General features: G+C 47.0%; 1 protein-coding gene across 1 annotated transcript in view; it reads right to left on the minus strand.

Annotated features, from left to right (window-relative positions):
* Window positions 1-23,235, minus strand: part of REC114 (REC114 meiotic recombination protein) — a 230,981-nt gene that overhangs the window by 81,025 nt on the left and 126,721 nt on the right. Inside the window, exon 3 of the mRNA XM_089671462.1 lies at window positions 22,607-22,690. Coding sequence (XP_089527588.1) covers window positions 22,607-22,690 — 84 coding nt within the window. The remainder of the gene's footprint in view (window positions 1-22,606; window positions 22,691-23,235) is intronic.

The raw sequence follows: 23,235 nt of genomic DNA on the forward strand, positions 1-23,235 counted from the left end.
ACCTGGCAGCAGCATGAGGAAGCGGTATATAGGGGCCTATGGCAGATTAGGGGCCTGGCAGCAGCAATGGGAGGCCCATAATCTGCCAGCACCCTATGTCAAAAAATTCTACACACCAGCAGTGTGTGAGGAGACCTGAAAGTGGCACATGGCAGAGTGTGGCGATGGAGACAGCAGCAATGGGAGGCCGTACAGGGACCCATGAGAGACTCTGGACCTGGCAGCAGCATGAGGAAGCGGTATATAGGGGCCTATGGCAGATTAGGGGCCTGGCAGCAGCTATAGGAGGCCCATAATCTGCCAGCACCCTATGTCAAAAAAATCTACACACCAGCAGTGTGTGAGGAGACCTCAAAGTGGCACATGTTTGAGGCATGATTCATGGCGGATTTAGTCAGTTGTGTCAGGAACTGGTGGTTTGAAATCCAGACTAATCCACGCCTGATTCATTTTCACAAACGTGAGTCTCTCCACACTTTGGGTGGACAGTCGTGTCCTCCGCGGAGTTACAATACCTCCTGCCGCACTAAACACGCGCTCCGATGCCACGCTACTGGCTGGGCATGACAGCCTTTCAAGGGCAAATTCAGCTAGTTGGGGCCAAAGGTCAAGTTTCGTTGCCCAGTAGTCAAGGGGATTGTCTACCTCGGTTGGCAGGGTGCTGTCCAAGTAGGCCCAAGCCTGTTGTTTGAGGTCCTGCTCCAGGTCCACCTGATGCTGCTGCTGCTGCTGCGGCTGGTTAGTAGTTTCCTCACTGCGCTGGTGAAGAAAGCTACTCATCATCGACTGCAGACTGAGGCAGCTGCTGCTGGTGGAGCTGCCACTGCTCCTACCACCCCACCCCTCCCCTGCTGCCATGGCAGCGGAACGCGAGCGCACAGGGCCCACAGTGTCTGAGGATGGACGTTGGCGCACAAAGGCAGAGACCAACTGACTACATAGGTGGTTTTTATAGTACGTTATTTTGGCCTCCCTCTCAGCAGGTGTGAAAAAGGCCACCATTTTGGAACGGTAGCGAGGGTCCAACAAGGTGGACAGCCAAAAGTCATCCCTCTGTCTGATGGTTATTATTCGGCTGTCGCTACGCAAGCAACCGAGCATGCTATGGGCCATTTGTGCCAAGGAATGCGAGGGACTCCCTGCCTCCATCTCCACAGCATACTGCCACGGTGCGTCTGGGTCCTCTGTCTCCTCCTCCTCCTCCTCTACCAGATGCTCCTGCTCCTCCACTCCTGTCCGCTGAGTGGAAAAACCACCCATTTCACTCAATAATTCCTGAGCACAAATGTCCTCCTCTACCTCCTCCTCTTCTTCCTGTCCTGCCCCCACAGGGGTCATGTGGCGTTGAGATCTGTGCGCCACGTCTACCGCACCCTGACCAGCCATTGTTAACAGCATTTGTTCAAGGACGTGCAACAGAGGAATGACGTCGTTCATCCCATAGTCCTGCCGACTCACGAATAGCGTGGCCTCCTCAAAGGGCCTGAGCAAGCGGCAGGTGTCACGCATGAGCTGCCAATGGCTGACATCTAAGTTACACAGGGGAGTACCTTTATCCGCTTGTAACATCAGGAAATCGGTGATGGCCTTTCGCTGTTCGTAAAGGCGGTCTAACATGTGTAGTGTTGAATTCCACCTTGTTGCAACGTCGCAGATCAGGCGATGCTGTGGAATTCCGTTCTGCCGCTGCAGCTCAATGAGGGTGTTCTTTGCGGTGTAGGAATGGCTGAAATGCATGCACAGTTTACGTGACATTTTAAGGATGTCTTGCAGTGGGATGGTGGATTTTAAGAACCGCTTGACAACCAGATTGAACACGTGAGCCATGCATGGCGCATGGCACAACCTTCCTTGACGCAGAGCAGACACCATGTTCTTTCCGTTGTCGGTCAACATGGTTCCGATTTTCAGTTTGCGCGGAGACAGCCATCTGTCGATTTCTCTGTTCATTACACTCAGAAGTTCCTCCCCTGTGTGACTACGTTCGCCAAGGCATACCAGGTGCAGAACAGCGTGACACCGTTGCGCCCTGCACATGTGATATGCCGGTCGGGTAATGGGACTTGGCACGGGGGTGGCGGCTGAGGACACGGCGGAAGAAGAGGTGGTAGAGGCGGACATCTTTGCCGGACCAAGGACGTGCAAACGTGGAGGCAAAAGCGGCGTGACCTGTCCAAGTTGCTGGTGCGGCTGTGACGGCACCACGTTCACCCAGTGGGCCGTAAATGACATGTACTGTCCCTGACCGTAGTTACAGCTCCACACGTCGGCGCTGCCGTGCACTTTGGCAGAGACCGACATGCTCAAAGACTGGCCCACCATGTCTTCTACATGTGAATGCAGGGCTGGCACTGCCTTTTTGGCGAAGAAATGACGGCTTGGCACTCTCCACCGCGGCGCGGCACAAGCCATCATTTCTCTGAAAGGTGCTGAGTCCACCACTTGGAAAGGGAGGGACTGCAGCACCAGCAACTTGGACAGGAGGACGTTCAGCTTTTGCACCGTCGGGTGCGTGCTCGCAAACTGTTGTCTCTTGGAAACGGATTCCAAGAAAGACTGCTGACGGAATCCGTGAAGAGGAGTAGCAGGAGAAGGAGCATCTGAACGAGCGGAAGATGCCAACGAGCGACAACTCCCCTCAGCAGAGGTGTTGGAGCCTTGACTGGCTGATGGAGGGCGATTGACGTCGGGTGACGGAGCAAGTAACGGAGCGGGTGATGGAGCGGGGGCTGGGGCGGGCAGAACCGCCGTATCTTTATCACGGTTTTCCCAGGCCACCAAATGGCGATGCTGCATATGCTGCCGCAACGCTGTAGTCCCAACATGGGCCCCCTGGCCACGCTTGACTTTCTGGCCACATAGTCGACATACGGCTACGTTTACTTCCTCGGGCGGCTTGACGAAAAATTGCCACACCGCCGAGTAGGAAACTTTGCCCCCGATACTCCTCACTGGCTGACTGCTGCTTCCTCCGTGCACACCGGCACCACTACTGGCCGTGGTGGTAGGCTGCAGTGGAGCTGGTGCTCTACTCCGTGGCCGTTTGGCTCCACTGACACTGCTGCGACCCTGCTGCTGTCTCCTGGGCAACCCACCGACTGTTTTGCTCGCTGCCAAGCTGCCACCCTCTTCTCCTGATGATGCGGAAGAAATTGCCTGATGACGACGAGCCTGCCAAGTGCGATCAACCTCCTCATCATCAAGTAGGGTCTCCGCCTCACTACTAGCCCCCTCGGCTGCGTCTGGGTCAGGAGACAGACCTGTCTCTAGACCGGCTACCGAGCCACTCTCCTCGCCACTACTTCTTCGCCTGGCTGCTGAAAAGGCGGATGTCTCCCCCCGTTCCTGACCGCCCTCTGTTAGCTCTTCCTCACTGTACAGTGGGGCTGAGCCCACAGCATGCGATACTTCGCTTGGTGAGGGAACACCAAAGGACAGGGGCAGGTAGAGGACACGTGATTTCAGTGGGCTTGGTCCCGGGCCATGCCAACTAACGGTTGTGTCTGACGTACCCACCGACCGTTGGCTGTAGGTGTCAGAGGTGACCTGGGAAGAGGAAGACGACCGAGCCAACCAATCGACGACGGCAGGGTTGTCGGTGGAGACACGACCGCTGGATGACACCGGGAGCACTGGCCTCTGGCTGCGAATAGTGCTGCCTCGACCCCTTCCTCTGCTGCCACGTCTGCTCGCTCCTAAAACATTGCCTCCTCTGCCACTCCTCTGCATGTTGTCTGACATACTCTTTAATTAAACGATTATGTGTCCCTGAGTAACAATTCTGTGTCCCTGAGTAACAATTCTGTGTCTGTGCGAGTAACAATTCTGTGGCCCTAAGTAACAGTTCTGTGGCCCTCAGTAACAATTCTGTGTCCCTGATTAACGTTTCTGTGGCCCCAAGTAACAGTTCTGTGGCCCTCAGTAACAATTCTGTGTCTGTGCGAGTAACAATTCTGTGTCTGTGCGAGAAACAATTCTGTGGCCCTAAGTAAAGTTTCTGTGGCCCTAAGTAACAATTCTCTGGCACTCAGTAACAATTCTGTCTGTCCCTGAGTAACAATTCTCTGGCACTCAGTAACAATTCTGTCTGTCCCTGAGTAAAAATTCTGTGGCCCTAAGTAAAGTTTCTGGGGCCCTGAGTAACAATTATCTGGCACTCCGTAACAATTCTGTCTGTCCCTGAGTAACAATTCTCTGGCACTCAGTAACAATTCTGTCTGTCCCTGAGTAAAAATTCTCTGGCCCTAAGTAAAGTTTCTGTGGCCCTGAGTAACAATTCTCTGGCACTCCGTAACAATTCTGTCTGTCCCTGAGTAACAATTCTCTGGCACTCCGTAACAATTCTGTCTGTCCCTGAGTAAAAATTCTGTGGCCCTAATTAAAGTTTCTGTGGCCCTAAGTAACAATTCTCTGGCACTCAGTAACAATTCTGTCTGTCCCTGAGTAACAATTCTCTGGCACTCGGTAACAATTCTGTCTGTCCCTGAGTAACAATTCTCTGGCACTCAGTAACAATTCTGTCTGTCCCTGAGTAAAAATTCTGTGGCCCTAATTAAAGTTTCTGTGGCCCTAAGTAACAATTCTCTGGCACTCAGTAACAATTCTGTCTGTCCCTGAGTAACAATTCTCTGGCACTCCGTAACAATTCTGTCTGTCCCTGAGTAACAATTCTCTGGCACTCAGTAACAATTCTGTCTGTCCCTGAGTAAAAATTCTGTGGCCCTAATTCAAGTTTCTGTGGCCCTAAGTAACAATTCTCTGGCACTCAGTAACAATTCTGTCTGTCCCTGAGTAACAATTCTCTGGCACTCAGTAACAATTCTGTCTGTCCCTGAGTAAAAATTCTGTGGCCCTAAGTAAAGTTTCTGGGGCCCTGAGTAACAATTATCTGGCACTCAGTAACAATTCTGTCTGTCCCTGAGTAACAATTCTCTGGCACTCAGTAACAATTCTGTCTGTCCCTGAGTAACAATTCTCTGGCACTCAGTAACAATTCTGTCTGTCCCTGAGTAAAAATTCTGTGGCCCTAAGTAAAGTTTCTGGGGCCCTGAGTAACAATTATCTGGCACTCCGTAACAATTCTGTCTGTCCCTGAGTAACAATTCTCTGGCACTCAGTAACAATTCTGTCTGTCCCTGAGTAAAAATTCTCTGGCCCTAAGTAAAGTTTCTGGGGCCCTGAGTAACAATTCTCTGGCACTCCGTAACAATTCTGTCTGTCCCTGAGTAACAATTCTCTGGCACTCAGTAACAATTCTGTCTGTCCCTGAGTAAAAATTCTGTGGCCCTAATTTAAGTTTCTGTGGCCCTAAGTAACAATTCTCTGGCACTCAGTAACAATTCTGTCTGTCCCTGAGTAACAATTCTCTGGCACTCGGTAACAATTCTGTCTGTCCCTGAGTAACAATTCTCTGGCACTCAGTAACAATTCTGTCTGTCCCTGAGTAAAAATTCTGTGGCCCTAATTCAAGTTTCTGTGGCCCTAAGTAACAATTCTCTGGCACTCAGTAACAATTCTGTCTGTCCCTGAGTAACAATTCTCTGGCACTCAGTAACAATTCTGTCTGTCCCTGAGTAAAAATTCTGTGGCCCTAAGTAAAGTTTCTGGGGCCCTGAGTAACAATTATCTGGCACTCAGTAACAATTCTGTCTGTCCCTGAGTAACAATTCTCTGGCACTCAGTAACAATTCTGTCTGTCCCTGAGTAACAATTCTCTGGCACTCAGTAACAATTCTGTCTGTCCCTGAGTAAAAATTCTGTGGCCCTAAGTAAAGTTTCTGGGGCCCTGAGTAACAATTATCTGGCACTCCGTAACAATTCTGTCTGTCCCTGAGTAACAATTCTCTGGCACTCAGTAACAATTCTGTCTGTCCCTGAGTAAAAATTCTCTGGCCCTAAGTAAAGTTTCTGGGGCCCTGAGTAACAATTCTCTGGCACTCCGTAACAATTCTGTCTGTCCCTGAGTAACAATTCTCTGGCACTCAGTAACAATTCTGTCTGTCCCTGAGTAAAAATTCTGTGGCCCTAATTAAAGTTTCTGTGGCCCTAAGTAACAATTCTCTGGCACTCAGTAACAATTCTGTCTGTCCCTGAGTAACAATTCTCTGGCACTCGGTAACAATTCTGTCTGTCCCTGAGTAACAATTCTCTGGCACTCAGTAACAATTCTGTCTGTCCCTGAGTAAAAATTCTGTGGCCCTAATTAAAGTTTCTGTGGCCCTAAGTAACAATTCTCTGGCACTCAGTAACAATTCTGTCTGTCCCTGAGTAACAATTCTCTGGCACTCCGTAACAATTCTGTCTGTCCCTGAGTAACAATTCTCTGGCACTCAGTAACAATTCTGTCTGTCCCTGAGTAAAAATTCTCTGGCCCTAAGTAAAGTTTCTGTGGCCCTGAGTAACAATTCTCTGGCACTCCGTAACAATTCTGTCTGTCCCTGAGTAACAATTCTCTGGCACTCCGTAACAATTCTGTCTGTCCCTGAGTAAAAATTCTGTGGCCCTAATTAAAGTTTCTGTGGCCCTAAGTAACAATTCTCTGGCACTCAGTAACAATTCTGTCTGTTCCCGAGTAACAATTCTCTGGCACTCGGTAACAATTCTGTCTGTCCCTGAGTAACAATTCTCTGGCACTCAGTAACAATTCTGTCTGTCCCTGAGTAAAAATTCTGTGGGCCTAATTAAAGTTTCTGTGGCCCTAAGTAACAATTCTCTGGCACTCAGTAACAATTCTCTCTGTCCCTGAGTAACAATTCTCTGGCACTCAGTAACAATTCTGTCTGTCCCTGAGTAAAAATTCTGTGGCCCTAATGAAAGTTTCTGTGGCCCTAAGTAACAATTCTCTGGCACTCAGTAACAATTCTGTCTGTCCCTGAGTAACAATTCTCTGGCACTCGGTAACAATTCTGTCTGTCCCTGAGTAACAATTCTCTGGCACTCAGTAACAATTCTGTCTGTCCCTGAGTAAAAATTCTGTGGCCCTAATTAAAGTTTCTGTGGCCCTAAGTAACAATTCTCTGGCACTCAGTAACAATTCTGTCTGTCCCTGAGTAACAATTCTCTGGCACTCGGTAACAATTCTGTCTGTCCCTGAGTAACAATTCTGTGGCCCTAACTAGCGTTTCTTTGTCCCTAAGTAACAGTTCTGTGGCCCTCAGTAACAGTTCTGTGTCTGTGCGAGTAACAATTCTGTGTCTGTGCGAGTAACAATTCTGTGGCCCTAAGTAACAGTTCTGTGGCCTTCAGTAACAATTCTGTGTCTGTGCGAGTAACAATTCTGTGGCCCTAAGTAAAGTTTCTGTGGCCCTAAGTAACAATTCTCTGGCACTCGGTAACAATTCTGTCTGTCCCTGAGTAACAATTCTCTGGCACTCAGTAACAATTCTGTCTGTCCCTGAGTAAAAATTCTGTGGGCCTAATTAAAGTTTCTGTGGCCCTAAGTAACAATTCTCTGGCACTCAGTAACAATTCTCTCTGTCCCTGAGTAACAATTCTCTGGCACTCAGTAACAATTCTGTCTGTCCCTGAGTAAAAATTCTGTGGCCCTAATGAAAGTTTCTGTGGCCCTAAGTAACAATTCTCTGGCACTCAGTAACAATTCTGTCTGTCCCTGAGTAACAATTCTCTGGCACTCGGTAACAATTCTGTCTGTCCCTGAGTAACAATTCTCTGGCACTCAGTAACAATTCTGTCTGTCCCTGAGTAAAAATTCTGTGGCCCTAATTAAAGTTTCTGTGGCCCTAAGTAACAATTCTCTGGCACTCAGTAACAATTCTGTCTGTCCCTGAGTAACAATTCTCTGGCACTCGGTAACAATTCTGTCTGTCCCTGAGTAACAATTCTGTGGCCCTAACTAGCGTTTCTTTGTCCCTAAGTAACAGTTCTGTGGCCCTCAGTAACAGTTCTGTGTCTGTGCGAGTAACAATTCTGTGTCTGTGCGAGTAACAATTCTGTGGCCCTAAGTAACAGTTCTGTGGCCTTCAGTAACAATTCTGTGTCTGTGCGAGTAACAATTCTGTGGCCCTAAGTAAAGTTTCTGTGGCCCTAAGTAACAATTCTCTGGCACTCAGTAACAATTCTGTCTGTCCCTGAGTAACAATTCTCTGGCACTCAGTAACAATTCTGTCTGTCCCTGAGTAAAAATTCTGTGGCCCTAAGTAAAGTTTCTGTGGCCTTGAGTAACAATTCTCTGGCACTCAGTAACAATTCTGTCTGTCCCTGAGTAACAATTCTCTGGCACTGAGTAACAATTCTGTCTGTCCCTGAGTAAAAATTCTGTGGCCCTAATTAAAGTTTCTGTGGCCCTAAGTAACAATTCTCTGGCACTCAGTAACAATTCTGTCTGTCCCTGAGTAACAATTCTCTGGCACTCAGTAACAATTCTGTCTGTCCCTGAGTAACAATTCTGTGGCCCTAACTAGCGTTTCTTTGTCCCTAAGTAACAGTTCTGTGGCCCTCAGTAACAGTTCTGTGTCTGTGCGAGTAACAATTCTGTGTCTGTGCGAGTAACAATTCTGTGGCCCTAAGTAACAGTTCTGTGGCCTTCAGTAACAATTCTGTGTCTGTGCGAGTAACAATTCTGTGTCTGTGCGAGTAACAATTCTGTGGCCCTAAGTAACAATTCTCTGGCACTCAGTAACAATTCTGTCTGTCCCTGAGTAACAATTCTCTGGCACTCAGTAACAATTCTGTCTGTCCCTGAGTAAAAATTCTGTGGCCCTAAGTAAAGTTTCTGTGGCCCTGAGTAACAATTCTCTGGCACTCAGTAACAATTCTGTCTGTCCCTGAGTAACAATTCTCTGGCACTGAGTAACAATTCTGTCTGTCCCTGAGTAAAAATTCTGTGGCCCTAATTAAAGTTTCTGTGGCCCTAAGTAACAATTCTCTGGCACTCAGTAACAATTCTGTCTGTCCCTGAGTAACAATTCTCTGGCACTCAGTAACAATTCTGTCTGTCCCTGAGTAACAATTCTGTGGCCCTAATAACGTTTCTGTGGCCCTAAGTAACAATTCTCTGGCACTGAGTAACAATTCTGTCTGTCCCTGATTATGAATTCTGTGGCCCTAACTAGCGTTTCTTTGTCCCTAAATAACGATTCTGTGGCCCTCATTAACAAGTCTGTGTCCCTGAGTAATGGTTCTCTGTCCCTAAGTAACTTTTCTCTGTCCCCAATTATCGTTTCTGTGGCCCTAACTCTGTCCCTGTCCCTAGTACAGAGCGGTCTGCCTCTGTTCAATAACTGCAGGCAAATGAAGAATTCCAAAATGGCCGCTATTTATAGCTCGACCATTACACAGTGCTGGCTGGCTGGCTGCTGATAGGCTGATGCGATCACATGTAGTTGAGGCATGCATTATGGGTCAGCGCGCCTTGTCTGCGCGCCTTCCCAGACATCCCCGCTCCGTCGCCGCACATGTCAGCCGCCATTTTCTGAAAAATTTCGATTCGCGCGTCCGAATTAGGCTATTTTTCGGATTCGGCACGAATCGAAATTTTTCAGATATTCGACTCGAATTCCACTTCGGATACTTCGATTCGCTCATCTCTAACTATAACTTTCATGCAAACCAATCAATATACACTTATTGGGTTTTTTTTTTTATCAAAGACAAATACAGTGGGGTAAAAAAGTATTTAGTCAGCCACCAATTGTGCACGTTCTCCCACTTAAAAAGATGAGAGAGGCTTGTAATTGGCATCATAGGTAGAGCTCAACTATGAGAGACAAAATGAGAAAAAAAAAATCCAGACAATCACATTGGCTGATTTGGAAAGAATTTATTTGCACATTATGGTGGAAAATAAGTATTTGGTCAATATCAAAAGTTCATCTCAATACTTTGTTATATATCCTTTTTTGGCAATGACAGAGGTCAAACGTTTCCTGTAAGTCTTCACAAGGTTGGCACACACTGTTGCTGGTATGTTGGCCCATTCCTCCATGCAGATCTCCTCTAGAGCAGTGATGTTTTGGGGCTGTCGCTGGGCAACATGGATTTTCAACTCCCTCCAAAGGTTTTCTATGGGGTTGAGATCTGGAGACTGGCTAGGCCACTCCAGGACCTTGAAATGCTTCTTATGAAGCCACTCCTTCGTTGCCCGGGTGGTATGTTTGGGATCATTATCATGTTGGAAGACCCAGCCACGTTTCATCTTCAATGCCCTTGCTGATGGAAGGAGGTTTGCACTCAAAATCTCAGGATACATGGCCCCATTCATTCTGTCCTGTACATGGATCAGTCGTCCTGGTCCCTTTGCGGAGAAACAGCCCCAAAGCATGATGTTGCCACCCCCATGCTTCACAGTAGGTATGGTGTTCTTTGGATGCAACTCAGCATTCTCTCTCCTCCAAACACGACGAGTTGTGTTTCTACCAAACAGTTCTATTTTGGTTTCATCTGACCATATGACATTCTCCCAATCCTCTTCTGGATCATCGAAATGCTCTCTAGCAAACTTCAGATGGGCCCGGACATGTACTGGCTTAAGCAGGGGGACACGTCTGGCACTGCAGGATCTGAGTCCCTGGCGACATAGTGTGTTACTGATGGTAGCCTTTGTTACGTTGGTCCCAGCTCTCTGCAGGTCATTTACTAGGTCCCCCATGTGGTCCTAGGATTTTTGCTTACCGTTCTTGTGATCATTTTGACCCCACGAGGTGAAATCTTGCGTGGAGCCCCAGATTGAAGGAGATTATCAGTGGTCTTGTATATCTTCCATTTTCTAATTATTGCTCCCACAGTTGATTTGTTCACACCAACCTGCTTGCCTATTGCAGATTCAGTCTTCCCAGCCTGGTGCAGGTCTACAATTTTGTTTCTGGTGTCCTTCAACAGCTCTTTGGTCTTCACCATAGTGGAGTTTGGGGTGTGACTGTTTGAGGTTGTGGACAGGGGTCTTTTATACTGATAACAAGTTCAAACAGGTGCCATTGATACAGGTAATGAGTGCAGGACAGAGGAGCCTCTTAAAGAAGAAGGTACAGGTTTGTGAGAGCCAGAAATCTTGCTTGTTTGTAGGTGACCAAAAACTTATTTTCCACCATAATTTGCAAATAAATTCTTTCCAAATCAGCCAATGTGATTGTCTGGATTTGTTTCTCATTTTGTCTCTCATAGTTGAGATCTACCTATGATGCCAATTACAGGCCTCTCTCATCTTTTTAAGTTGGAGAACTTGCACAATTGGTGGCTGACTAAATACTTTTTTGCCCCACTGCACATTTTGGACAAAATTTATGAAGAGTTTGGATTTTTTTTAAATGTTTTATAGCAGAAAGCAAAAAAAATAGTTTTTTCATTAGTATCACAAAAAAAAAAAAAGCAGTGATGATCAAATACCACTAAAATAAAAGCTGTATTTGTATGAAAAAAAGTTTGTTGGATACAGAGTTGCACGAGTGTGCAATTACCAGTTAAATTAGCGCAGCACGGTATAGAAAAAAAATGGAGGAACAGAAGATCAAAGTGCTTAGGACTCCAAGGTGGCTAACAGAATTATAACGGAATGCATTTATATCCAGATATACTCAAATGACAAAGTTGCAGAAGCCATCAACTTGCATAAAAAACACAAGTGTATTTCCAACAGGCCAACAATAAAGACTCAGGGCATAGGATAAATAACATTGGCCAGACTCCACAGCCAAGGAGTCTGTGTATCCAGGCAGGAGCTGCACGCAGTGGAAACAATGCACCAGAAGCCCTCGGTCCCTGTCTCCAAGGGCACAACAGGAAACAGCCAGGATCTGACTCCAGGAGCTTGTTTCACCAACTAGGGCAGCGGGGAATTTTGCTTTGACTACGTTTCGCATGCATGTGCTTTGTCAAGTCAACTTTACACTGAATACCATACAGAGATTCTCTTCTGGGAGACACTTGTTCCTTTTTATTGTTGGCACCGATGTCCATCATCCCCACAATTTACCATCCTACCAGGAGCCTGGAGTGGAGAGTGGAGTCTTCTCTCATACAGCCATGGAGTCTGGCCAATGTTATTATTTATCCTACGCCCTGAGCCTTTATTGTTGGCCTGTTGGAAATAAACTTGTGTTTTTTATTCAAATTGATGGCTTCTGCAACCTTTTCATTTGAGTATATCTGGATAAATATCCATTCTGTTATAGTTATCTACCTGGGAGACCTGAGTGCTTTGATCTTCTGTTCCCCTGCATTTTTTACTATTTTCCAGTGGTTTTATCTACAGCAGCTGTGGCCCTTTCCCTCTGGATTCTATTACAACTTATTGACACTGGCGATGGACATAATTTGTGCATATAGCAAAAAATGGCCTGGTCATGAAGGGGGTAAAATCTTCCAGAGCTCAAGTGGTTAAAATGGAAGTCCATTAGAGTCACTTCAAAAAGAGCTCTCTTGTTAGTCCATCGAACAGAAAGCTAGCTCCTAGCATGTAGATACTGTCAGGGATCTCCTCGATCCCCGCCGCGATGGGCTCGGCGCAGGCGCACTGCTCCACCCAGCGCACGGGCACTAGGTCCGGGCCGGCCGCGGCGTTCGAGTTCGCGCATGCGCAGTAGAAGCCGCGGCCGCCCGCTGGGCACCAATGGCAGCGCAGGGCGGGATATTTAAAGGTCCCTGAGCTGTCATTTCGTTGCCTTCTGGTCTTACCTGCTTCCTGTGTTCCTGTACCTGTGCCTAGTAAGTTATTGACCCGGATTGCCTTTGACCTTGCTGATTTCTCCTGCCCAGACCCTTGCTTGCCTGACCTCTCTCCCTGGATGCCCCTTATTAGATCTGACCTCCTGCTGCTGACCTGGCGTGTGACCCGACGATTCTCTGCCTGCTCCCTTGTACCTTACCGTCCTCTACAATACTGACTCGGCCTGTCTGACTATGCACTTGCTCAGCCATCCATCCATCCATCCCATCGGGGTCACCCGACCTCCTCACATCTGGCTCTCCCTGGTTGGAGCCCCTGGCGAACACCACTACCACTGACAGGTGTGCTCAGTAGAGGCGACCTGGTCTCGGGGTACTACAAGTCCATCCCCACCATCAGGGGCCCTGGTGAACAAGTACCCTGGGGCTTAGACTCCGCGCTCTGGGCACGCCTGACCAGTGGAGTGCTAGTGGTGCCGCTCGGCGGTCCCTCACAGTACCAGAAGGCCATGACTGAGGCTCGAGGAGGACTCTCCCCGTTGGACGAGGTTTGCAGGCACCTGGCTACCCTGACGCAAGCTGTAAACACATTACAGGACAGATGTCTGCAGATCGAGAATCGGTTTCAGGCCTGCACCATATCGGTTCCTGTTTCACAGGCCCCGGCTCCTGCACCACCGGTCGCAGCAGTCCATGAGCCGGCTCCTGGGCCTCCCACATCACTCCCTATGGCGGAACCCCGAGTACCCTTACCCGAGCGCTTCCATGGGGATCGCACACGCTTTCGGTCATTCCGTGACTCCTGTCTGCTCTATTTTGAACTGCAGCCACGGACCTTTTTGACAGAATCAGTGAAAGTGGGGTTTGTTGTCTCCCTGTTGCAGGGTGAACCCCAAGACTGGGCCCACCGACTAAGGGGAAACAATGACCCTCACCTGGTTACGGTCGACAGCTTCTTTAACGCTATGGCCATCTTATATGATGACCCACAACGGGCAGCCTCGGCCGAGGCCACATTATACGCACTCCGACAAGGTCGGCGGGCGGCTGAGGAATACGCCTCTGACTTTAGGCGCTGGATGGGTGACACTCGTTGGAACGAGTTCGCACTTTTGCACCAGTTTCGTATGGGCCTATCAGAGGCTCTGAAAGACGAGCTCGCCCGGGTGGAGGTGCCCGAGACATTAGAGGACCTGATTGCACTCACCATCAAAATTGACCGTAGACTACGGGAGCGCAGATTGGAGAGGTCTGGTCAGGGTCGCGGAAATCCCTGGGGGTCATTTCAGGGATCCAGTCAACATACTAGGCCAAGCACCCAGAACCTGCCGTTTGAAGATGCTCCCGAACCCATGCAGCTAGGCCTGGCTCGGCCTAAACTATCGCCAGCGCAGACGCTCCCAGAATCTGTGCCTGTACTGCGGCGAAGCTGGTCACATGGTGCGTTCCTGCCCGCAGAAACTGAGTAAGTTCACCTCATCTTCTTTATCTGTTGGCAATATGAACCCGTCCCAGTACTTAGTTGTTCCCCTCTCCTTTCAGCTTTCAGAAAGGACCGTGGAGGTGACGGCCATAGTTGATTCGGGGGCATGCAGCTGTTTTGTGGATATCAATTTTGCTCACCAGCAGGGTATTCCCCTCCGCCCAAAGGAGAAGGGGTTTCACATCTTTTTGGCTGATGGTTCCCGGATAAAGTCAGGGGTGGTTAACCAGGAGACCCCTTCCATTGTGACTTCCATTGCCGGTCAGCACCGGGAACTCCTCCGCCTGGATGCTATTGCATCACCCCTTTTCCCAGTCATTCTGGGGCTCCCTTGGTTGCGGGCCCATAACCCCCAAATTGACTGGGAGACTGGGGTTGTCTCGTTCCCTTCCCCATATTGTCGGGAACTGTGTCGAACTTCGGGCCCGGAGGTCCCCCAGGTCCTCCTGTGCTCTGAAGGGGATGACAGCCTAAAACAAGTGATCCCTGCAGCCTACCATGAGTTTCTTGATGTGTTCAGTGAACGGGGAGCAGATGCTCTACCCCCCCACCGCCCATATGACTGTCCTATTGATCTGTTGCCCGGTTCGGAAATTCCGTTCGGGCGAATTTTTCCCCTTTCTGAGCTAGAATTAGGGGCCCTGAAGGACTATATTGAGGATAGCCTCCGAAAGGGATTTATCCGTCCCTCCACTTCCCCAGCAGGTGCAGGGATCTTCTTTGTAGAAAAGAAGGACAAGACTTTGAGGCCATGCATTGACTATCGGGAGCTGAATAGGGTCACCATTAAAAATCGTTACCCATTACCACTGGTACCTGAATTATTCCAGAGCCTAAAAACTGCAGTAGTGTTTACCAAATTGGACTTAAGGGGAGCCTACAATTTGGTTCGCATAAGGGAGGGGGATGAGTGGAAGACGGCCTTCCGCACCCGTTTCGGCCATTTTGAGTACCTGGTCATGCCTTTCGGGTTGTGCAATGCGCCAGCCACCTTCCAACACTTTGTGAACGACATCTTTAGGGACTTCCTGGACATCTTTGTCATCGTCTACTTAGACGACATTTTAATTTTTTCATCCTCCCTGGGGGAGCACAGGGTACATGTATCAAAGGTGTTGGGGCGGTTGCGGCAGCACGGGTTGTACGCTAAAGCAGAGAAATGCTGCTTTGAACAGGCTAGCGTTACATTTCTGGGTCTGATCATCTCCACCACGGGGGTCGCAATGGACCCTCAGAAGGTCTCAGCGATCCTAGATTGGCCTGAACCCACGGACAGGAAAAGTGTCCAACGTTTTATTGGGTTCGCAAATTTTTACCGGAAGTTCATCAAGAACTTCTCGGGTCTGGTCTCCCCCATCACTCAGTTAACCAAGCTTGGGACGCGATTCAGATGGACGCCCGAGGCACAGGAAGCTTTTGAAGCATTAAAAAGGTTATTTACCTCGGCACCCATTCTGGGCCATCCCGACGCCTCCCTGCCCTACATCTTAGAAGTAGATGCATCTGAAAACGCGGTTGGCTCCATCCTTTCCCAGCGGAAGGGCGCCAAGGAATTACTCCACCCAGTAGCATTCTTTTCACGGAAACTTACCCCTGCGGAGAGGAACTACGACATTGGGGATCGCGAGCTACTGGAATATCTGAGGACGGCCAAACGTCTACGCCCACGACAAGCAAGATGGGCATTGTTTTTCTCGAGGTTCCAGTTCCACATCACATACAGGCCCGGCTCGAAAAACACGAAGCCTGACGCGTTGTCACGCATGTACGAGGACACCAAGGAGATTCCAGTGCCCGACACTATTCTTCCTGCAGGAAATTTCTTGGCCCTTCAGACAAACCTTCACTCCGAGATCCTGAGAGCGTCCACAGCAATGTCCACCTCCGATGGGGCCCCCCTCCAGAACAAGGAGGGACTCCTATGGAGGGAGGACCGGATTGTGGTGCCAGAGGATGCCCGAACCTTAGTCTTGGGACATTGCCATGACCATCCACTGGCAGGACATTTTGGGCCGGTCAAGACCCTGGAACTTCTCCGACGTTCCTTCTGGTGGCCGGACATGGCCAAGGATTGTAAGAACTACGTGGGCTCCTGTGCCATCTGCCAGCGGAACAAGCCTTCAAGGAATAAGGCGTGGGGCCTGCTACGTCCATTGCCCATCCCTGAACGACCCTGGCAGAAAATCTCCATGGACTTCATAGTCGAGCTTCCACCTTCACTGAACCACACAGCAATTCTCGTGGTCGTGGACCGCTTGTCCAAGATGGCCCATTTCATCCCTTTACGGAAAACCCCATCAGCAGCCGAGACGGCGCAAGTCTTCATTCGAGAGATCGTTAGACTGCATGGGGTTCCCGAAGACATCGTCTCGGACCGTGGGGTGCAGTTTACCTCGCGGTTTTGGAGGGCATTGTGCAAAGCCCTGGATATCAAGCTGTCCCTTTCCTCGGCTTTTCACCCTCAGACCAATGGCCAGACCGAAAGGACCAATCAGACCCTGGAGCAATACCTTCGATGCTACACATCATTCTCTCAGGACGACTGGGTGCCACTCCTCCCTTTGGCAGAATTCGCGTACAACAACGCTTGCCATTCAGCAACTGGACAGTCCCCGTTCTTCGCCAACTATGGGTTTCATCCTGTCTTCCTCCCGGACTTGGTCCCGGAATGCCCGATTCCAGCGACACAGGATGCACTGACCTTCTTCACCTCCAACAATAGGAAACTACAGGAAGCCATCCGTCAAGCCCAAGAGGACTACAAGAGGGCTTTTAATAGGAAGCGAAGAGGGGATCTGGTGTTGCAGCCCGGAGAGAAGGTTTGGCTGGCTACGTCGAACTTGAGGTTGCTCTGCCCGTCAAAGAAGTTGGGACCTAAATTTATAGGCCCTTTTTGCATCAAACGGATGGTCAATGAGGTGGCCTATGAACTTGTTCTCCCTGAGACACTCAAGATCCACCCTGTCTTCCACGTGTCCCTGTTGAAACCAGTAGTCCCTGATGCCTTCCCAGAACGGGAATCCAGGCCCCCGGAGGCCGTAACGGTTGAAGAGGAAGAAGAATTCGAGGTGGAGGCAATCCTGAAGTGCCGGCGAAGGGGGGGCCAGACCCAATTTCTCATCAAGTGGAAGGGCTACGGCCCTGAGGACAATTCATGGGAGCCAGCCCATAATGTCCATGCACCTAGGCTTGTCCGGGGGTTTCTTCGTGATCACCCGTGGTGGAGAGATCGGGTGGGCATCCGGAGGTTGCCCGTAGGGGGGGGGCAATGTCAGGGATCTCCTCGATCCCCGCCGCGATGGGCTCGGCGCAAGCGCACTGCTCCACCCAGCGCACGGGCACTAGGTCCGGGCCGGCCGCGGCGTTCGAGTTCGCGCATGCGCAGTAGAAGCCGCGGCCGCCCGCTGGGCACCAATGGCAGCGCAGGGCGGGATATTTAAAGGTCCCTGAGCTGTCATTTCGTTGCCTTCTGGTCTTACCTGCTTCCTGTGTTCCTGTACCTGTGCCTAGTAAGTTATTGACCCGGATTGCCCTTGACCTTGCTGATTTCTCCTGCCCAGACCCTTGCTTGCCTGACCTCTCTCCCTGGATGCCCCTTATTAGATCTGACCTCCTGCTGCTGACCTGGCATGTGACCCGACGATTCTCTGCCTGCTCCCTTGTACCTTACCGTCCTCTACAATACCGACTCGGCCTGTCTGACTACGCACTTGCTCAGCCATCCATCCATCCATCCCATCGGGGTCACCCGACCTCCTCACATCTGGCTCTCCCTGGTTGGAGCCCCTGGCGAACACCACTGACAGGTGTGCTCAGTAGAGGCGACCTGGTCTCGGGGTACTACAAGTCCATCCCCACCATCAGGGGCCCTGGTGAACAAGTACCCTGGGGCTTAGACTCCGTGCTCTGGGCACGCCTGACCAGTGGAGTGCTAGTGGTGCCGCTCGGCGGTCCCTCACAGATACTATGATGTGCATCCTCCATTATTGGAGGAGTGTACCCCCATTTTACCTCCTCATGACCTTCTATAACTGTGGCCTCTGAATATTCCATATTTCCTACATCTCCTTGTGTATATATCCTCTACAAATTACTGATAAAAATTTAAAGAACAAATTCAGTGTTAAGACTCCCTGGTATGGGTACTTTTGTTTTAAACATCCACTTGGATTCCTTTTTGCTGATATCCTTAATAAAATTGCATCCCCTCCAATAGTTCCGTGGTCTTTCAATACACCATAATTGTAATCCTTTGGGGTCTCTGCTATGGTATAACCTAAAATCTTTTGTCACATTATTTTTTTTATACCCCATTTTACAACATGATATTATAGACATGTTCCCTCATTCTGTTGGCTAGGGTCCATATAGTGTATCCTACATACTACAAGCCACACAAAAACTGCAGCATTTATATTACTCCCTCAGTAGTGCAGGAAATTAAGTCCTGAATTAAGTATTTTTTATTGGTTGTCATTGTTATGAATTTATCTCTTTATTTCTAGTTATTCACCATGTTTGCAAGATTTACACCTGCCACACACAAGTCTTTCCTTTCAAAAAATGTCATAATATGTTTCTTTGGGAAATCTACTATATTTTTTACTACCTGATGTCTCAAAGTGGGGGCTTTCCTATAATCGAATTTAGGTATATCTGGTAGTATAGAACTTTTATCCTTCCTTGTTTATCCTTCTTTAGTAAGGACCAGTGTTTTGTTTTAATTTTTCACTTTTTCTGTGTTGCACATTGTAATCCATACCAATTGCCTTTCTGAGGTCTTCCCCTCCACTATTCTGTTTTTCCCTTATCCTGGATAAATGTCACCCCTTCCATTTGCTTTTTTAGCTTTGGATTTTTTTATTTATAAATTCTTCATCGTACCCTTTCTATACAAACCTTTTTGCCTAGAACTCAAGACTATTGCAAATAGTCATCATTCATTATGACATTCTTCCTTAATCTCATGAATTTTCATTTTGGAATATTGACTATGGGGAGTAATGCCTGCTATCTATAAGGATGTAGCTGTTTCTGTCAGTGGATTTATAAAAATATACTCTTGATTTTCCCCTCATCTATTTGTGTATATATTTATAAACCTACAAAATTAATCTAATTTGTATGCTTCTGCCACAACAGTACTATTTTTTATTATTATTAGCTTTGTCTTCAATTCTTTTAAGATCAATAAACCTTTTGTAACATTTGAATATAGACTTTTGATATAGGTAAAAAAAGTTGTTTAGTTGGTTCACAAATACGCACAAAGCACTTTAATACAATGCTGGTATGCTAGAATAATATATACTAGGTAATCATATAAAGCACTTTATGATGTTTTGGATACATCTATGCAGCAGTATAAGTACTTTATTAAGCTGTATAATATGTAGAATTTCGGGGGGAACACTGTATATGTAGCTTTTTGTGATAGCGCTGTACTCAAAAGGATTAGGATTGGTAATTAATGCTTGAATCGCAGAGGAGAGTAGGCAGCGTAGGGGTATATTAAAATAGTTTCACAGGAGGTGTAAATTATTTAGTTTCATTTGATTTATAATCTAGAATTACCAATGTATATAAAATGCTTAATGTATTAAACATTATCAGCATTAATATCATTTTCCTAGAAAGAGGAAGGAAGCAGTATTGTGTATGGCAAAAAAATTTGTTTAGCAAAGGCAATGTGATTGCTTTGAACATCCAGAAGGTGGAGAGTTTACTTACAGGTCTACCATGTAAAACAAGAATTTTCCTAAAGTCCTTTTTTTTGGGGGGGGGGGGATTTTTTGCTTGCATTTACTAAAGACCACTTGCTGGAAAAAAGTTTTCCTATTTGTATTTTATACTCTGCTGCAGTTAGATAGGCAGAATGAAAAGCAATACATTATCAACTCTAGGCCGCTGGCAGGAATATCCCATCTCCTTTATTTCTGTTAGTCAAGAAGCTGACTCCCAACAAAGAGCGCTAATGAACATGTGCAGAGCTACCCAATTTCTGTTAAAAATAAAATTAAAAAAAGATCCCTGAGACTAAAGAACAGATTTGAACTTGAATGCTGATGTCAGGTGCACAAAAAACAAAAATCCAACACCTGCACACATTAAATTAAAAAACAAAAACATAATGAATGCAACATTTTACTTATCAGTTTTTATTCATGTTAACTACCTCGTTTCACAGTAAACTGCTGGGAACCTGTACCTATCACCAATATCACATAACATACCGTATATAAAGATTATGAATTTGTTTACTGATAAAATGTAAAGAATGAAAACTAGATGTGCATATGGGGCTGCATGCAAACTGGGAGTTTAGCATGGGGCTCTGGTGATTAGCTGCAGGTGCTGTTGCACTTTGAATGATAATAGCGTGGTCATGCAACACTGTACCCATATGACATTTTTATAATTTTTTACACAAATAGAGCTTTCTTTTGGTGTTATTTATTCACCACTGGGTGAATGAAAAATTTGAAAACAGGTAATTTTTCTCCTTCACTGATGTGCATTGATGAGGCAGCACTGATGGGCACTGATAGACAGCACTGATAGGCTGCACTGATGAGGTGGCACTGTTGTACATTGAGGAGGAGGCACTGATGAGGCTGCACTGTTAGGCAACAATGATGGGCACTGATAGGGGACATTAATGGGCACTGATAGGCAGCACTGATAGGCTGCACTGATAAGGCAGCACTGTTGGACATTGATGAGGAGGCACTGATGAAGCTGCACTGATATACAGCGCTGATGGACACTGATAGGCAATAACGATGGGCACTGATAGGCGACACTGATGGGCACTAATAGGCAGCCCTGAAGGGCAATGACTGGTGGGACTTATGGGCACAGATTGGCAGCACTCATAGGCACAGATTGGCAGAACTTCTGGCCACAGATTAGCAGTACTGTTGGGCAGAGATTGACAGCACTGTTGGCCACTGATGGGCACTTTTGGGGCTGCACTGATAAACAGGACACTGATAATCAGTGCCCTGATTATCGCTGTAGATGTCTCCTTTCACACTCGCTGGTTATCAGCAGTACTATCCTCATGCTGTCACAGGAAGTGTTTTCACATGGTGATCAGCTGTGATTGGACACAGCTGATCACATGGTAAAAGGCAGCTGCGATTGACCCTTTACCGTGTCATATGATCAGCTGTGTCCAAAGGACACAGCGATCACAGAGAGTTCCAGGTGTGCACTGCTAGGGGGGTGCAGTTCTGGAAGGACATAATACGCCGCCCGCCCAGAACTGCACAACCATTCTGTAGCTATAGCGTGGTCAACAAGTGGTTAAAGGATAAGTTAACCTTTACAAAAAATAAAAAAATAAAATAATAAATGCATATTTTTTGCAGGTAAAAAAATATGCATTTTTAATGTTTTTTTGTTAGGAGCCTGTAAAGCATTGCACCCACGATCAGCAGAATGCTATGGTCCTGCAGACTGTCTGTGTAGCTGTCTATCCAAACCTTCGATATGGTCAGGCAGTTACACTCTGACAGGAAGCTCAATGGACTACCCAGAATGCTCAACAGCGCTCTGGTAGTTCATTGAGAACCACAAGCCATAAGCCACAAAGGCTGTTGGTACTTATAGTTTTCACATTCGCGGGACACTGTGAATGAATGACGTGGCCAGGCAAGAGGAGCCTCACTTTGTTTTATTTTTTTCTGATTGTGACAGCCAGCAGGGGTAGAAGATCCCCTGCTAGTTGTCAAAATGGGGGATCAGGGGAATTGGAGGCCAGTGCATCTGTAACATGTTACACCCTGAACATGTGTGTAACATGTAAAATGTTACAAAAGGTGAACTTATCCTTTAAAATATATTGCTTCACCCTTCAGGTTAAACAAAAGAAAATGCTCAACGCAATCCACAAACAATGCTTTCTCAAGTTCATTTCACTCTTGATTATAGGGGATCTCTTCATGAAAAAAATTGGATAGGCATTTGTCTAACAAATCTGCATGCACATTTGTTCTGTGTGAATTTGGCAAAAACAAGAAATACAATATGAACATTTTAGCGACCCCTGGATGGAATTAGCAAATACATTTTACCAGTGGTTACAATTATTTGACATTTCCCTCTAGCATTCTCTACAATTATTACATTGTATCTTCTGTTACCAAAATTTTATATATTTCCTATGCTCTTCTGCTCCATCCATAATGGCATGTGATATTTCACTACTGCCCATTATAAATTTGTTCAGAGGAGAATATAGCCTAAAGAACATTTGTTTTTGCCCAGTTCATATGAAATTAATATACATGCAGACTCGCTAAATGAATGGCTAAGCAATTTTTTAATAATTAATCCCCTAAGTGTTTTGGCAGTATAATTGGAGCCCGCTTGGTGTGTGTACGTATATTACATACAGCTCGTGCATGGTTAAAATATAGAGATACTGTATGTTATTCCATATAATGTAAAAATTATAAACAATTTTAAAATGTTTAAAAAACAAAGCCAAACATTCCTTACTTGTGCTTTAGACCCAAAGAGAAGACGATCAGAGTTCTTTCCAATCTTTAGCCATGTCTTTGCTGAATTTAGAGAAAACCCTTCCTACAAATAGAAATTAGAACTAAAAACTTTGACTATAACAACTTATAAAAGCAAAGTATAGACCTGTGTCAATGGTATCAGTGATCGGGTGGCTGTAGAGCTACAAAAAATGGCACAAAATTCGTACCTGCAGCTGAAGCTGCAGCCATGAGCTTGTTTTAACTACTTTAAGTCCATGACGTTTCTAAATGGCACAAGGATGGCCAGTAGCTAATGATATCTATACATGTAACAATAAAGAATCCAATGTCTATAGGTTTTTGAAATTGACAGTTTCCATTTTGCCAAAGCTTTCAAAAAAATTGGACCATTTTGGCAGATTTGCCTTTTCCAGTCCAGCCCAAACATTTCTTTTTAGTTTAGATGGAGTAAGGAAAGAATACAAATGCTGTCTAGTTTTTACTGCTATCCAGTTCTTTGTGATAGTGATTTACCTTGACTTAATGTTACAGTGGCAATGGTTTCACCAGACAGTAACTGGGGAAAATCTGCAACAGGTGCCCAGAGAGCAATACAAATCTGATCTGGTTCTAGACTTTCCCTCC

The sequence above is a fragment of the Staurois parvus genome, unplaced genomic scaffold (assembly GCF_062004578.1).
Source record: "Staurois parvus isolate SC_StPar_1 unplaced genomic scaffold, SC_StPar_1.0 ptg000105l, whole genome shotgun sequence".
Lineage (NCBI taxonomy): Eukaryota > Metazoa > Chordata > Amphibia > Anura > Ranidae > Staurois > Staurois parvus.